The sequence below is a fragment of the Papio anubis genome, chromosome 2, assembly GCF_008728515.1.
Source record: "Papio anubis isolate 15944 chromosome 2, Panubis1.0, whole genome shotgun sequence".
NCBI classification, from domain to species: Eukaryota; Metazoa; Chordata; class Mammalia; order Primates; family Cercopithecidae; genus Papio; species Papio anubis.
Genome location: NC_044977.1, coordinates 80465295 through 80483435, shown reverse-complemented (window position 1 = coordinate 80483435; position 18141 = coordinate 80465295). Strand labels below are relative to the sequence as shown.

Here is an 18141-nt window from a genome sequence, read left to right as displayed (position 1 = left end):
GGGAGTAAGGGACCAGTCTGGGGCTGCTGCCTCTTCTGATTGGCTGCCTGGCTCTGACTCTAATCCGAGAATACCCAGAGGAATTTGTGCTTCTCTGTTTCCATCCTCCTGGCCCACAACTCGCACACACCTCTAACAGCACACAGGTTATTAAAAGCAAATAATAGCTGGGCACAGTGGCTCATGCCTGTATTCCCAGCACTTTGGGAGGCCAAGGCGGGAAGATCATAAGGTCAAGAGATGGAGACCATCCTGGCCAACATGGTGAAGCCCCTTCTCTACTAAAAATACAAAAATTAGCTGGGAGTAGTGGCGCACACCTATAGTGTAGGGGCTGAGGCAGGAGAATCACTTGAACTTGGGAGGTGGAGGTGGAGGTTGCAGTGAGCCGAGATCAGGCCACTGCACTCCAGCCTGGTGACAGAGCAAGACTTGGTCTCACAAAAAACAAAACAAAACAAAAAAAGCAAATAATAGTGTCCCAATAGAAGCACTTGCCCTACCACAGCCCTCTCCCTCTGCCCTCACGAGGCACTTTCTGACATTTCCATCTTTCTGACAGGGTTTCTCAAACTCAGTCTCTATTGAGGTTTTGGGTCAGATAATTCTTAGTTGAGAGAGGTGGTCCTGTGCATTGTAGGAAGTTTGGCAGCATCCTTGGTCTCCACCCATTTGATGTGGCGAGAACACACCTCCCACAACATCTGGAGATGTTCCACAAACATCTCCAGACATTGCCGGATATCCTCTGGGGGAACTGATTTCCCACAACCCCCACACCCCACCAGTCAAAAACCAATGTCTTGGGACAAGTGGAAAGTGATGGGGGAAACTGAAACCTCCCTGATCCTTTGGTTCCTGTAAGGAACCATAGGAGACTACATCATTATCACTTCTCCTTGGTTTGCAGACCTTATTTCTGAGTCATGTGAATGAACTAGAAACCTTAAATAGGAAGTCAGAAGGGAAGCTGGGGAGGAGAATGGGGACCGAGTTGAAAGATGATATTGACTATTTGTACTTTTCAATTAGCACAGGTGCAATGCTTCAGGATTCTTGGCCAAAAAATGATATAAGAATGATTGGACTGACCTGCTCTTTCTAGGGTGAAGGTCTGTAAGTCATATCATTCAGAAAACATTTTTGAGCACCTATTATATCCCTTATCCAATCAATCAACAGCTTAAACAGATTCTTCTTCTCTCCCTCCCTGCAGCCATTCTTCTAGGTTTTGCCACTATTTTCTTCCTCCTGGATTCCCCCAAGAGCCTATTCTCTACCTTCTACCAGTCTGTTTCTCACTATCCATTCTCTCACTGCAGGTGAGTGGTCTTTTTGAAATGCAAATCAGACGGTGCTAGCCAGCCATCTGCTAGCTTCCCTGTCTTTCCATTCTTTTCGGATAAAATCCCAACTCCTTCACAAAGCCTAGAAAGCCGTGCATTGCCTTGTTATTTCATTACTTACAACGGTGTGGTCCAACTCCACTGGACCAGTCTTGCCTGGTTCCTCCCAGAGTGTGGGACACAAACCACCACTGTGTAGGTAGGCACAGAAGGTGGCTTTAGGTAAAACACAGTCATGACCTTAAAAAATGTTGAATCACATAGTGATTCTTTAAGTTCAACATCGTTTTTCTTCCTTGTGCTCTCTCCTGGAGAATGTCAGTTTGGTGCACCTTTGTCCTTCCTGCACCAAGGCTTATTGATCAACCTTCTTGTGTTAGAAAAGAACAGGCCTCAGGCTCCAACACAGAATCTAGTTGGCATTTAATAACACTATTTTATTTTTCATTGTACTTACTTTTACAGTTGCCTTTTATATTAGTCTGTTCTGACACTACTATAAAGAAATACCTGAGACAGGGTAATTTATAAAGAAAAGAGGTTTAATTGGCCCACAGTTCTGCAGGCTGTACAGGAAGCATGATGCTGGCATCTTCTCCTGGGGAGGCCTCATCAGGACGCTTCCAATCATGGTGGAAGGCAAAGTGGAAGCAGTCAGGTCACATGGCCAGAGCAACAAGTTAGAGTGGGGGGAGGTGCCACACACTTTTAAACAACCAGATCTCATGAGAACTCACTATCACGAGGATGGCATCAAGGGGATTCATGAGAAATCTGCCCCCATGACCCAATCACCTCCCACTAGGCCCTACCCTTCAACTCTGGGCATTACAATTTGACATGAGATTTGGTAGGGACGCACATCCAAACCATACCACCTTCTATTTATGGCATGTTATAAATGTTTCCAGTATAACATTCCAGAAGTGATTAGTGACATAATCTTTCCTTTTTTTTTTTTCTTTTTTGAGATAGTGTTTCACTCTGTTTCCCAGGCTGGAGTACAGTGGCATGATCTTGGCTCACTGCAACCTCTGCCTAAAGGGTTTAGGCAATTCTCCTGCCTCAACCTCCCGAGTAGCTGGGTTTACAGGAGTGCACCACCACACCCAGCTAATTTTTGTATTTTTTGGTAGACACGGGGTTTTACCATGTTGGCCAAGCTCACCTTGAACTCCTGACCTCAAGTGATCTGCCCACCTTGGCCTCCCAAAGTGCTGGGATTACAGGCATGAGCCACCACACCTGGCAGCATCTTTCCTTTTTTAATGCATGTATTCAGGTAGAAAAAGAAAGTTTACTGGAAGAAACATAAATAGTAGTAGAAGTAGTTTCTAGACATGGCAAATACCAGGATTAATGCTTGATATTTGGGAAACAAGGAGTTACTTAAATTTGTACCATGCTCTCATATCCCAGACATCCTTCAGCCAGGCTAAGAAGGTGGAGTGGGCAGGAGTAGGAGACATTGGATTGTTCCTCGTAATCTCTCATGCAACTTTGGAGTTTGATGTAGATGTCACCCCGTGAAAATCTGAGTCAGTGCCCCACTCACACACTCCCCCAACACTTTCAGCACCCCTCTTAGAGGCTCTGTCATGGTGCCTAAGAGCTCTGAGATCATGTCTGTCATGTTCACTGTTGTTTCTGCAGTGTCTGGCATGCAGCATGGCAGAAACAAGACACCAGGTAAATATATCTTGGTTTGATGGGTGAAATGAGGGTAAGGAGGGAAATTTATCATCCTTTTCAGCCAGGTCTGGGCCACACCAAAAGTGAAAGGCAGAATGAGATGCCTGGATAATCCATGCCAATAAAGATGCTGACCCACCTACTGCTGAACAACAGAGACAGAAGAGTTAATAATGTGAATTACTTGGGGTGCAGCTTCCACCTCCCTCTCCACTTAAAGTGTCAGAAGTTGACCCCCACTGCTAATGCAAAAAACACACAGAAGCTGGCAAGACATGGGCTTGCTTGTCCCTCCTCTTTCTTTCTACCTGGAGCTTTACCTTTACAAATTTGTAGCACTTGAAGGTATGTTTCCCCAGCCATTTCTGGATCATAACAATTCCTTTTTCCTACTGACAAAATCTGAAACTTAGCCTGAAGCACTCTCTTGCCAGGGAAAGAACTGTGTCAGACATGCGATGCGTGATAAAATACTACGGTAATGTGGAATAATGCTTTGAAATGTTGCCAGGGTGAGCACGCATGCAGAATGATGGAAATTGCCTGCAAATACAAATGGTTGCTCTGTGGCTCATCTGTAACCTCAATGTAGGAAAGCAGAGATATTCTTTTCCCTCCTTTGCAATTTGCACAGCCTCTTGTTGGAAACTATGGAGATTATGCCATTGAAAGTAACTGCCATGTTTACTCAACACACAATTTTTACTAATACAGCCTCCCCATGTAGTCATCTATCTTGTGAGGTTCCCTCAATACTCCAGCTGTTCCTGTGGCTGCTGCTGCAAACGCCTTATTGAAGAAATCAAGGTACCAAACCTAAATGCTTTACGTGAGGGTGTGGAGGTCATTTTTGCATTGCTGAAAATGATACCTACTTTCTACCTTAGAAACAAAGGCTGCATAACTGAATGGGATTCAGTGCAGCCCTACCCTCTTCTCAATGGTGAATTCAGTGGGAATTATCAGAAGGCTGGTCTGTATAACTAGAAGAGCCAAAATTGTTGGGTGTTTACTATGTGTCAGACATTTTGCCTTCTTTTAGGTAAACCTCATAACATGCTATATCATAAATAATATCTTCATTTTGGTGTTGAAAAACTGAGAGTCAGAAAGGTTAACTAATTTGCTCAATATCTCCCAGATAATAAGTGATCCAGCCAGGATTTAGTTTCAGGTCTGTATGACTCTAAATCTTGAATTATTTCCATGACAAATAATGTTACAGTAAAGCCAGCATTTTTCTCTCTGAGTTGTGGTTAAACTTTCATTATCTGTGGCCTTTAAGTGTTATTTATTGGTTTTCACATACCCATAACTATCAAGATACATGAACCAATGGGAAGTTATGTCCTCATGAAGAGCCAGTAGCCTGAATGTGAAATTTCTCATGCACACCAGAAGCAGAAGGGGCAAACAAACAAACAAACAAACAAACAAAAAACACACAAAAAACCACACACATTTCAATGGCATCTCCTTCTTTATGAAAAGTAAAATGCCATCTTCTTTTTCTACAAAGGGAACAAGATAATTCATTCACGGATCTCTTGATTAGCTCAGTTGTTCTGAGATGATAACAGTTACTATGGATTAGGCACTTACTATGTGCCAGGAATCCAGGGAAGCACTTTGCAAGAAGGATAATGTAATATTTATAACCCATTTCTGGATCATACTATTAGTCCCATTGGACAAATGTGAAAACTGAGGTTTAGAGCTTATATATCCTTCCAAGGTCACTCAGTTTAGCTGGGATTCAAACCTAGGCCTCTCTGGCTCTGCCTCCATGTTCTTACCAGCTATGTTATCTTGTTTTCTGCAAAACCTTCCTAGCTACCATCTATGTGCTCATAAATAAGGGAATGTTTTTACCTAGAGTGAAAATCAGAAATTCTGAGGAAGGGACATAGTGTTCTAGGAAGTGTCCTCCTTTAAGAACAAAGTAGGCTGGTTTCTCACTGCCAATCAAAGTGTGACATTGGCCCCTCGGGGGCTCACCTTTCTAGTCTGCAAATGGATGGTAGCAAAGGACACAGTGTGTAAGGACCCTTCCTGCCCTAAGGTTCTGTAATTCTATTAACCATGTTTTCCCCTCTCCCATCATTTCTCCTGGGCTTTGATTTTCAGTTTTTCATGGCCAATAGAAGTCACACACACACCAAAGGCGAGGCTGCCCTCCTCTAGTAAGCTGCAATCATTTGAACATCCTGCCTCAATCGAATCATCCTGACAGCTATCCCTATGGCCAGCCAGTCAACTCCCAAGAGCTTCCTGGAAATGCAGATGCTGTATCCAGGGCAGAAGGTGCTTCCTCTGTCATCTCACTCCTTCTCTGAGCTCCAGCCCCATGGCCTTTTAGGTCTTCGGACTGGCTCCCTGCTACCCTTGCACCTGTGTACATGCTGCTCCTCTGCCTGGAACACATTTTCTTCCCTGCCTCCTGTGGTTAGGGCCCAGGCAGGTTTCCCTAAACAGGTCTAAAGGCAGGCTACAATCCTCATTGTAAATTGGCCCTTTCCTATACAGTACTTCTCTGAATTGGCCCCTATTTATTCAGTTGGATCAGTGTCTTAAGTCTTCCACTATACTCACCCTTGTGTCCCTGCACCCAGCCCAGGGCCTGGCCGACAGAAACCTCTCAAAACCTGTCGGTAGAAGAATTTGCACATTTAACCTGCCACCCACATCTGCATTCTCTTATTGATGATGTACAAGAAAGGAAGACGGTAGGCCAATTTATAGTGGGGTTATGAGGCTAGGTCTCCTCTCAGCCCACCAAGCAATGTCTCAGAACCATGTTCTTTGCTGAGTTCATTTTTATGTTTTCTTTTTTTACCCCATTTCCAAACAGCAAGTAATCTTGCAGATCAATGCCTGAGACCAAAGAGACTTATGAATGTTAAGAAGATTATGCACATAAATGTACCAACTATGACAGCCCCGCTAAGAAGAATAGTGATATTGCACTGCGTGCTAGTTTATCAACCTTTGCTACTTAAAAAATTCACAGCCAATTTAATTAAAAATATAACAGCTCTGAAAGCTGCTAAAATGACTATGACAACAATCTATCATTTTGTAATAGTACTGAAGATCCATTAGGGACTTTGCACTGGATGCCAACTTTTTTAAGCCCAGATAGTAGGGGCATTTCATTCTGCACAATTAATGTCACTTCATTTAAAATATTGACTATCTATAAAGAAGAAAATACCAAACATCTTTATAACCCACATTTTTTATGGTCAAAACTTGCTTAGAAAGGTGCTTTGAATTTATTTGTTATAAGCTGCACATTTCACATTCAGAAAATTAAAATGGTTTCTACTGACTAACTCATTTAATCATTTAGTTGATTTAATGAAAAACACTATGCATTTTTCTCTTCTTGGTTGCTAAGATTAATACTTTCTGTTCATTAGCAATCAACTATTGCAGGAAGGTTTACATCTTATTCTCACTTAACTCATTGCCTTTTATTTTTAAAAAATTCTAATAGAATTTAAATGGTATCTTTTAAATCACTCAGGAATTTTCCTGTTGGTAACTCGTTTTGTCTTGTGGAAGACACATGGCTAGCCTGTGACATTGGGACATTTATGTCTGAATTCTTTGTCTAGTCTTTTTGGGGGATGCATTATAGGGAGGAAGGGGAGTGGAGACTTTAGAAAAATTATGAATCTAGTTTTCAGGGCCCCTAACTCATTAACAGATCAGTGACATTGTAGCATCCCTTGAAATTCTGTTAAGAAGGGCCCTTTGATTTATTAATGGGATTTTATGAGCTACCTGGGAAGGTGAACCCATTACAAATGTTAACTATAAGCATCTGGCTTTCATTGAATAAATAATCAAAGCCACCACATAAAAGTGACTCTGCACAAACACGACACTCCTCTCCCATCACTCCCAAAGCTTCCCATTGTAAATGCCACTTCATCATCACAGCGCCATTTGCAGTTGTAGTCTCATCTGTTATCCAGTGCTATTTTCAGGAGTGTAAAAATGAGCAGAGAAATTCCTCTCCCCTGGAAATGCCTGTAAGAGCAGATCCTAAAATGGGAACTTTTTGTGACAAGATTGGTTACAAAATAGTATAATTAATGTAAATTGTTCCATAATAGGACCAGTAGTTTAAAAGCAGCATTTCCAGATTTCCTTTGCTTGCATATCAAACAGCATTTTCTTGAACCCCAAATGTTTCACAGGAGGAAATAATAAAAGGCCGGTGATAGCATTTTGTACTTAGCATAGATACAATGGTTTAAGGACACAGTGTACTGAGTCAGGAACACTAAGAGTAGAGGGCAAATTAACCATTTGGGCAGTAGGAAAAGGAGGCATTTTAAGGTGGCATGCAATGAGCCAGCCAGGTAATTACAGTAAGAGCAGCTTCCCAAACTTTTACACTTTTACTACTTCAAGGTGTTCGTTGCTTCTCTCTCTGTCTCTCTCTCTCTCTCTTTCTGTGTGTGTGTGTGTGTGTGTGTGTGTGTGTGTGTGTGTATAAATGAATTCATCTGTCTTCATCATTGCTTTGTTGTTATTGATTGATTGTAGGAGGAGAAAACAAGAATTTTTTCATTTTATAGTTAGGAAAACTGAAACACAGGCATCAGTGTGCTATAACCCTATTATAGTGCTCTTCTCCTTTTATGCACTTAGGAAAAGGATAATTTTTTTAACATTTGTGCAATTATTTAATACGTGTCTCCCTAACACTGTAATATCGATGAGAGCCAAACCAGTACCTGTCTTGTTCATCATCACAGTCCCAGCACTAACATAGTCCCTGCTATATGGTTGGTAGGTGCTACGTAAACTTTTTTTGAATGAATGAATGAATATTATTTTCTGAGGCCATTCCTATTGGAACATTAGTAAAGCAGGACTAAACTCCAGGTCACATTCCTGTACTATTGCTGAATTTCTATTCAAGCTTCAGGACTCTGATGAAATGTCAGCATCTTTGGGAAGCCTTTCTGAGTTCTCCCTTACTTTGCCTGGGCTCCATTAATGCTATGTACTTAGGCCTGTTGTGTGTTGTTTCTTTTGCTTCCTTCTCTTCATGGAACCACTGTTTCATGTGGGGAACTATCCTGTTCTTCATGCTTTGGATGGTGTTGACTCCATTTCTAACTGGCCTTGGGGTGGGTTCATAATCCATATCTGGCCTCTCAGGGAACCCCATCCTTCTGGCCATGGTTATTGGCTCAGCAATGATCATGTAGCTTAACCTGGGCCATGTTTTGTGCAAAGTTTTTATAAGCATTACTGAGGGGGAAAAAAAATCCCACAATCTTTCTACCATAAGCTAGTAGGATGTGAGCCTCAGGCTTCTGGTATTCACATTACCTTCACTGAGGAGAGGTTGCCTGAAAGAAGTAGAGAGACCCAAAGCCCCTAATGACATTGCTTGTGCCCCTGGATCCAGCCACGCCTGAATCAACAATACTGTTAGAGACTTTTCAGTTACATGAGCTAATAAACTCATTCTCCTTCCCTTAAGGCAGGTTGAGTTGGAGGATCTCTAATTTCTCTGTGTTGTGGTCTATTGAGCATGTACTCCATGAAACGTGGGTGATTGATTCATTTCTGTATTCCCAATGCTGAGCATAGGCCTTGTCCTTAGTAAAGGCTTGTTGAATTAAGAAAACGGTGCAATTCTAGGGCAAGGACATTTCCACAAGGCCAGGTATTTTGGGGATAACCCTGTCAATAAGGGCTATGGATCTTTTGGATCAAACTCTCATAGAAGAAGGAAGACATCATAAAGACACCCAGAAAGTGGGGGCACCAAGGTCAACTGGAAGAGAGTAGGAACTGTGCAGCCCCAAAATGGATTTCCCATGCCTGGTTTTAATCATCACTATGGTATTCGGTGTCTTGGTTTTAATCATCACTATGGTATTCTGTGTCAAATGGAATGAGTAATCCCAGGTGCTTTGGAAATGTTAAATTGTTCATAAGTCCCTTAGAGCTTTGTTTCTCCTTTGAACCCTATGGATGGTTTTGGGCCTCAGAACAGGTGTATTAAACCGTCTCCATTTCAGCTGATAATTGAGGGCCTCTCAAAGTCTACCTAGAAAAGAATGTATTCTACTACAGGAAGGAACAGATGATGCAAAATTTTGATTTTTTAATCTAAAATTTGGTCCTGTCTGGCAACACAATTGAAGAAACATGACTTTCCAATCTATTTGGAAGGTGAGGGTTCCAAGTACACCCTCACTGTGATCTGAAAATTGTGAAAATCTATACTAACGAGAAGCTTAGGAATAACCCAGACGTGGGTTTAAATCCTAGATTTGACACATTTTTGGGGTGGTGGGGTGGACTGAGAGACCCTGAACAGATAACATCTATGAGCCCTAGTGTTCTCATGTGTAAAACAGGATTATACCGCCTCACAAAGATTTGATGAAGATTAAAGGAAATTACAGATGTTAAATGCTTAACAATAATCTAGTACATAGTAAGAGCTCAGCGTATATTAGCTGCCATTGTGTTGACAACAATCAAGATAATTTCAAGCTTTTATATCCAATTTTGTGTTGCTGAATGCTTTATTAGGTATGAATGAACATCTCAAACATATTTGTCCATCTATCATTATTTCTATATATGTTGTTCACCTAACCATCATATCAAATTCCTGTTCCTTTAGTTTGGAGGTTCTTATTTTTGGGGGGGATCATAAACCTCCTTGAAAATCTGATGAAGTGTGGGTGATGTGCTCCTCTCTGAAGCTCCAATAGCACCTCACAGTTTCCACCTGACCCCACTGTACCTCCATCCGCCTGCACTGTGACTGCTTATTTATTCCTTTTTCCAGGCTCTGGGAGGTCAGGGACTTTATCTGCCCAGATCACCATTTTCTTTCCCTTGCTTAGCTCTGTGCCTGGTAGAGAATAGGTGTTTGATATTCATTGAATGCATAAATGAAAATTGCAAAGCCTTCCCCTGACCCCTTAAAAATTCACCTACACTCAAGCTTTTGCATCTAATTTCAGACGCTGTCTGAGGACTCCAGGTAAGAAGCTACTTTAATGACCACCTATTGTAGGTCATTAAAAATGCAGTAGGGAAATTTTCAGGCCAAATAATGAAGCAGCCTGTTTTTCAGGCCAACTAATGAAGCAGCTCTACCACAGGCCAGAAAGAAAGTGTAGATCGTCGCCTCAAGAGAGGAAGGGCAAAGCAGAATTGACACTGTGTTCGTGATGAAGGCAACCTTTGTCCAGGTCCCTTGTTTTACCAAAGATGACAAGAGGAGCCAGCCTTGCCCAAGGTCACATGGCTAGTGATAAAGAGACTTGAACCTCCTGGCTTCCAGACCAGTGCTCATCAAACTCAAACCTTCCCCCCTTCCCCTCTAGCACTATCTCCCCAGAAACTCAGTCCTTGCGAGAATTCAATGAACATTTTCTTCCAATCATGGTCAGAGAATAATATAAGAAAATGCAGGATTTATACGACTTTGGTCAAATGAGGGGACAGGACTTTAAACAAAAGAGTTGATTTAAATCTTTTAAAACCTGCAGAGTGAAGGGCTTGCCTCATTGCCTCATTTGAAAGATGAAATCATTCTGTCTTTATTTTTCATTGATGGGAGTTTGGCTTTGGAGGGAAAAAGATCTGGCACTTGAGAGTTGGCCCAGTGAGGGCAGGGGTTATCATTTTCTCCTCACTGAGGCTTAGCAATGCCTTTAGCTCAGGCCCGGCCCATGTATCCCCCAAAGTGACAAAGGTACAGCATTTCACACAGGAACACTTGGGGAGCTTTTCTCCATGAGACACTGTGTAAGAATCCATTCATCTCACTGCCACATATGCAGGCTATTTCTCACGAGCTTAGCCAGACATTTGTTTTTTTTTTTAACTATGAAAAAAAGAGCCTTATCCTCATCATACCAGATTGCTCCATCGGATACACATCACACATGGTGTTTAGAGAAATGTGACATGATCTGAGAACATCTGCAATTCTCTAGAACATACTGTTGTTGGGACTTGACTTAAACAATAGACATCAGACTTTCCTTCATAGGTTTTGCACTGAATCTTTCTATTATAGCACAAATGGCTCCTTCTGAAATGGTGCCAATTAAAAATGCTCCAGGACATGAACATCACAACTCAAATTCAGATACTCGCATGTTATTAACAATGGTGCTCATTCCCGTTTCAGAAATGAAAATTACAGAGGAGATACCAGTGGCTTTTCCTCCATTGCTACTGTCATTTGCTACGGAGGCCACAAATTCAAGAGATCACTCATTCTTGGATTAACAAAAGCAGTCACCACCTAGCAAAACATCAGGCCCTGTGTAGGTGCTTTATATGCACCACTTCTTATAAGTCCCTCAGTGGTCCTTGGAGACAGCTGCTATTATCTTCCATGACATACATCAGGGTACTGAGGCCCAGAGCCCAAGTGATATTGTAGAGCACTTGCTGTGTGCTAAGCACTCTCCATGCATTTTATTTATAGTATCTCATTAAATCTCACCAAACCCTTTGAGGTCAGTGCCATCATAAGCTCCAATTTACAGTTGAAGAAACTGAGACAGGTTTCAAAGCTAGGCCTAGTTTCCTCCAAAGTTCAGTCACAGTTGTTCCATTTGACAGTATGAGGAAAGACTCTTTTTTGGTTAAGAGTATAGACTCTGTAGTTAAACCTCCTGGACCCTGCCCTTGTTGGCAGTATGATCTTAGATAAGCATGAGTTAACTTTCCCATGGCTCAGTTTCCTTACCTGTAAAATGGCATAATAATGGAACTTACCTCAAAGGAAGGAGAAAATGCAATGCCAAGCATGTAGCGTGAGGTCTAGCATACAGTAAGTTCTCAGCCAGTCATTATCAGTATTAAAAATAATACTGGCTGGTAGCTTACGCCTGTAATCCCAGCACTTTGGGAGGCGGAGGCAGGCAGATTACTTGATGTCAGGAGCTCGAGATCAGCCTGGCCAACATGGTGAAACCCCATCTCTACTAAAAATATAAAAATTAGCTGGGCGTTGGTGGGTGCCTGTAGTCCCAGCTACTCGGAAGGCTGAGGCAGGAGAACTGCTTGAACCCTGGAGGCAGAGGCTGCAGTGAGCCAAGACTGTGCCATTGCACTGCAGCCTGGGCGACAGAGTAAGACTCTGCCTCAAAAAAAAAAAAATACCATAACATTTATTCTTATTTTTATATAAAATAAGGCTATATGCACAAAGGATACGGGGATTAAAGCAAACCAAAACAGAAGAGTGAGGGTAAGTTTAATTGTGTGATAAGGATTTAGGTAAGATGGCCTAGGCAACATGGCAAAACCTCATCTCTACTAAAAAATACAAAAATTAGCTGGGCACGGTCATGGGTGCCTGTAGTCCCAGCTACTCAGGAGACTGAGGTGAGAGGATCATCGCTTGAGCCCAGGAGTTTGAGGCTGCAGTGAGCTATGATTGCACTGTACTCCAGCCTGGGTGACAGAGCAAGACCCGATCTCAAAAAAAAAAAAAAAATTAAGAAATAAAAAGTAAAACTTCAGGATTAAGGTAAGAGATGCCCCACTGTGCAGCACAGAGCTCCATCGGATTGGAAAAAGTGGCTGCCAGGGAATGCCTCCTCTTATTAGTTCAGATGGGCTTATGTGCTGGTCTCCTTGTGGGAAGTCCTATACTGCTCAGTGTTGACAGAACGCACAATGAACTTTTCCTTGCTTTTGTCTCTACCAGAACTCCACTGAGTGCGCCCTGCTGTGTGGTTTTAACCCTGGTCTTGGGATAGGTTTCCATGGCTATAGGAAAGAGGTGGAGACAGGGAATACCACCTTCTGAGTTCATCAGCACAGAAGTGAGCACCGGCAGCAAGACATGATTCACCCTAGTTAGCTTTCAAGAGAAAACTGTGTCTGCTGATTGGGTAGATATTGTTGAGGCAAGATGCGGTATGTCTAGCCTGTGTCCAACATATATTGGGTTAGGTCATTCCTTTCATCTTCTCTAATGGTGCCCAGTAAAATGAGAATGAAATGCAAATCCCTTACCCTGGCTCTGGGCCACCCAGACCCATTTGTGGGTCTCTAGCTACATCCCCAGACCCTGTATCTCTCCCTTGGTCACAAGGGCTTCCTTCCCTCTTTAAGCTCTTTACACCAGCTCCTCCTTTGCCTGTGACACTCTATTTCCACGTTTTTCATGTACCTCCTTCTTCTGTTGGGTCTCTTCTCAAATGTCAGTCTTCAAAGAGGCCTTCCTTGAGACTCTATAAACTACTGTAGCTCTCTGATTCACTTCCTTACTCTGTCTTGCTTTTCTGTCTGCTAAAATAGAACTGATAATTCTTGTCCTTCTCTCACAGCATTTCTTTGATGAGCAAATGAGATTCATGTGTATGTGTCCATGAAGATGCTTTTATAATTGTGAGTGATCACCAGGGATGCAAAGGAGGGTTCAATTCCTATGTCAGTTCACATTGGGTGGGTTTTTCTGAAGCACAGTCCTGACATGAATTCCAAGACTGCAGTGTTCTCAGTGACAAAGGGTGCAGCAATCCCTTAATGATGACTGACTTGGGAGAGGGAATTAGAGGTGTGGGTGTCACATATTTGCTATCTGTGCCAAAAATAAAGTCATATATTAATAGAAGCCAAAAATCAATAATTTACAAATGGCTTCCTCAAACTCTCAATGGTACTTCTGGAAAAGTGAGATTTGAAATTTTACTCTCTTCCCTTTGTACTGTAAAAATTTATTCCCCTGACATTACTTTTATATTTAAAACTAATTAGAAAACTTCATAGGTTTCATCATATATTTAACATCATTGCTAAAGTTCTAACACTATTTTTGGAAAACATCAAAAGAGAAAAGTGTAAGAGAGACAAGGAAAACAGAGAAGTTTTCCATGTTTAATGTTGTAAGTCGTCACAAAGTATTATTTTGATATTACATTTTTTTTTTTTTTTGATACAGAGTCTCGCTCTGTAGCCCAGGCTGGAGTGCAGTGGCACAATCTCTACTCACTGCAACCTCTGCCTCCTGGGTTCAAGCAATTCTCATGCCTCAGCTTCCCAAATAGCTCAGATTACAAGCGCCCACCACCATGCCTGGCTAATTTTTGTATTTTTAGTAGAGATGGGGTTTTACCATATTGGCCAGGCTGGTCTCGAACTCCTGGCTTCATGTGATCTGTCTACCCTGGCCTCCCAAAATGTTGAGATTATGGGTTTGAACTACTGTGCCTGACCTTACAAATTTTATAAATAGTGATAGGCAAATACATCTAATGAAACTAGAGTATTATTTATCATTTCTTTGGATTAACCAATCCGTGTAAGGAGGGTGTGGTTCCGGGTTTCTCCTGCTTCACCAGATAGTAACCTACCATGGCTCTCTCTTTGATGCTGATATCATATAATTTTTAAAGCACTGAGACAGATTTTAATTCATTTAATAATTAGGTCAATAAAAACCATTATTGCTGAGAGTGCCATTAAAAGTCCATAATGTTACCTTAATGGGGGAAAAACTAATATAGTTCTGTTGGATTTTTTTCCATGAAATTAATATTATAGCATTTTAGTGGGTGTCTTAAATAGCTTAAATAGACATTTTTATTAACAGAACTAATCACAGAATTAAAACAAATGAAAATCATTACATTTGCTATGATGAAGTATCCATGTTCACAGGATTTTATAAGCCCCATTCCTGTGAAGAACCTGAATATTCACTACCACAAGAACAGTATATTAAACTTGCCTGGAGCGCTGCTTAGGGTCCCAAAGAGGCTGCCAATTTGTGTTTTGGTGATTTCTCCTTGAACACCATGGCTCCATTTCTCAGAGCCACTCTACTGGGAAACATTCCAGAATCATAACCTCCCGAACCAAAAACCTTCTTCAAGCCCCCTTTTTGGTTGGTAGTATTTCATCTAGGACATCTAAGACAGTATTTCAGCTCAGAAAAACACTAAGGCAGAAGGGGTTGCGCCTATGCCACCCAGAAATGTTTTATCCCCTCGCCTTCCTCCGCTTAATCACTAACGGTAGATAGATCTTAAGACGAGCTAAGGTAGGCTCTAGAATAGTGCTATATGATTTAGGTAAATTCTCACTAGAAGAGCAAGAGATCAGGAGGAAAGAAGATTGTACCAAGGGCTTCCTCTCAGACCACATGAATGCTATGATTCTGTGAGTTATTCAAATGCACAAGTCACTGCTTATGGCCGCATCATTGCTGCCTGGCTACCCGCAACTCTTTTCGGAATCAGATGTACCAGGATTCACAAGAATTCAGGGGTGATCAATATTGATCAAAGGCCAAGGCCACAGATGTAGCTAGCACATTATACACTGACAGAACGCTTGCTAATATACACACAGAAGTAGTGGCTGGAGCCTATGAGGCTGTGCAAACAGTATAGGCTTTGGGTTTGGGAAGACCTGCATTAGATTTTAGTGCTTTTGTTCCCAACAGGATGACCATGGGCAGGTTAGCTCACTTCAGTTTTCAGTTTCAGCCTCTGGAAAATGGATGATGAAGTCCACAGTTGTTTGAGTCCGTGGTTTTCAGGAAGGTTTGAAAGAGATTCCAGATGAAAAATATCTAACACTGTGGCTGGCAGAGAGTAAGGGCTATTCTTCAGAGGAAAGAGAGTCATCTCAGTTGGCATTGACACTCAGGCCTTATTTCCCAGGACATTTTAAAAATATGATTGGCAGGGTAGCCTCTGCTAACCTCCAGCCACATTGGTTAACTCTTAGAAAGGCTTGTGCATGCCCAGACATGCTGAATCTAAACAAATCAAAGGGAAGTTGCACTTCTCCACCTATTACTCCCTTTCCCTCCCTAAGAAGATTCTAGAAACACTAGGAAATCTACTTAAATATTTTTATTTAACTCAGTTTTAAACAACATCTGTCAGAAAATGCCATTCTTAGTAAAATAAACCTTCTTTGAAGGCACATATAGACTTACATATGTGATATTGGCAACCAATCAGCATTTTGGGTGACTAGGGAGGTCTTGGGAACTGGGAGGCACAGTAAGAATGAAAGGCCTTGTTTGACCTCCCCCAGCTCTAAGCAAGATGTGGTGCCTGAGAAAGCTTATGCAGGTCCTATTGGACAAGACTATAAAACCATGCACAATGGAGGAAAAAAATACCTTTAGGGCATGGACGTTTGGTTTCTCAAGGCCTGTGATGGGAAGGCCCTGAAACTCCCCCAACAGGGATGGAAGTAATCTGTGGATATTTTGTTCATGAGAAGTAGAGGAAAAGGGGAGGGGAGAAAGTGGAAACAGCAATGTGTCTGGAAACCAGGTGGCACCCTGTGCCCTGAAGTAAATAAATTGGGTAAAGAAATATGACAGCTAGACAGTCCTAGAAATGAACATCCTGAAATCATCCCATAAACTTTATTTTGGAGGGGAATAGGGAAGAGAAGAGATTCTTTCTTCAATGTGTTTCATTTAGTTGGTGATATTGTTGGGCATTAACTTGGGATTCACTATTCCTGTGGCAAGTACTTACTTTTGCTGAAATTACCAAATATACTGTGGAACAGAGACTCTTATCAGAAAATTGATCTATAATACATAAAGGCGTCTTGCAAGAAAAAAGTCCCTTGTGGGGGCGATTTTTTTAAATGCTTCACTGCAGGCCTTTCACAATCACATGGAAATTTGGAGATTGCTCAGATATTGTTTCTGTGGGAAGAGGAGAAAGGGAACAAAGAGACACATAATACTTGTGACTATACAGGCTCCTACCATTTTCTAGTCTATTCGACAAGAGCAGCAGAGGTTCATACCAAGGAAGTGAAAACCATTCAGGAATACAAAAATTATTTACAAAAAAACAGGCTGTGCTTTGCATTCTTTTCTATTACTTTGACAATTGCCAAGAAGTGTGGCTGTGCTCGCTCAGTATTATTTAAATTAAATTATCAAATGCAAATGCTAAATATGAACCTCTCAGCAAAGCACTGGATTATAACGCCATGTCCTCTATTCAGAGTAAAAGCTGATTACTGATTCTGGAGTTATAAACATGTCAGACAATAATTTAATTGCTTTGCAGGTAGAGGAATATGCAGCATTCTTGTTCTCATTCTGGAATTCAACACGACTCTTTAATACAACATAATGATCATAAACACACACAAAGTCTTCGCCTGACACCTGCTTTATGGTAAAAAGAAGCTATTGCAAATTTCCGCAAAGCTCAAAGAATGAGGCAGTGCCAGATTTTTTAATCACTAAGCAAAACAGGTTTCTCACCAAGTGGCCCGGGCTTTTACTCTTGGTTCAGAGAGTTAAAAGACACATTTTCAAAATGAGTTTAAAGCTATAATGAATTTCAGGTGCAAAGGACCACCTTCTAACAGCTAATTCGCTTCCTGTCTTCAACTGAGCTGTTAACCATAGGCAGCCAACATGTGCACCCCTTTCTTGGGCCACTGGTGAAGACAGATGTCACAATCAATACTCATTAACTCTGGGATCAGTGTGTATGTTCCTCAGGAAGAGAAAGGGAGTCTAAAATGTAACTAGGAGGACTTCATAAGCATTTTCTGAGCATTCCAGTGGCTGAGTGTTAAACCACAACAGGAGTGCAGGAGGAGGAGAGAAGGGGGAGGGTGAGAGAGAGAAAGGAAGAAGAGAGAGGTCACATTTTGTGATCTCCTCTGTCTCTGGAGCTCTTTTTTATCAGCTCGTGAAATTCCCAAGGATCCTGACCATCTCCCCCCTTCCCAGCTCATTGCAAAGAGTTGTTGAACATTTCTTTGCAATTGGGTAGGGAAAGATCTTGAAAGGTGGATCCAACTTGAACGTTAGACTTTTATGAAACATGATACAGAAATCGTAGTTGCAGAACTGCACCTGCTCATTTGCCGACTATGATGACCCAACATTTATTGAGCACTGTATGCCAGGCCTGTGCTACCTCAATGCTTCACCTGGAATACCTTATTTAATCCCTACGGCAATCCCATAACCCTATAGGAAGCAGTCATCCTTTTACATATGATGCACATAAAACTGTCTGAAATGATTTGCACCTAATATTATGATGGTAGGCTTAAATGCTTTCATTTTTGTACTTTG

At 41.7% G+C, this 18141-nt stretch overlaps 1 protein-coding gene across 21 annotated transcripts in view; it reads right to left on the bottom strand.

Moving 5' to 3' along the window:
* FHIT (fragile histidine triad diadenosine triphosphatase) overlaps window positions 1-18141 on the bottom strand; it is a 1487995-nt gene that overhangs the window by 33633 nt on the left and 1436221 nt on the right. For 2 of the 21 annotated variants that reach the window (XM_031662794.1, XM_031662796.1), the window contains one exon: window positions 14167-16740. The exons of the other annotated variants lie outside the window; for them this stretch is intronic. In XM_031662794.1, coding sequence (XP_031518654.1) covers window positions 16728-16740 — 13 coding nt within the window. In that variant the 3' untranslated portion in view covers window positions 14167-16727. Of the gene's footprint in view, window positions 1-14166; window positions 16741-18141 lie in introns of those variants that run through there. 21 annotated transcript variants of the gene reach the window in all.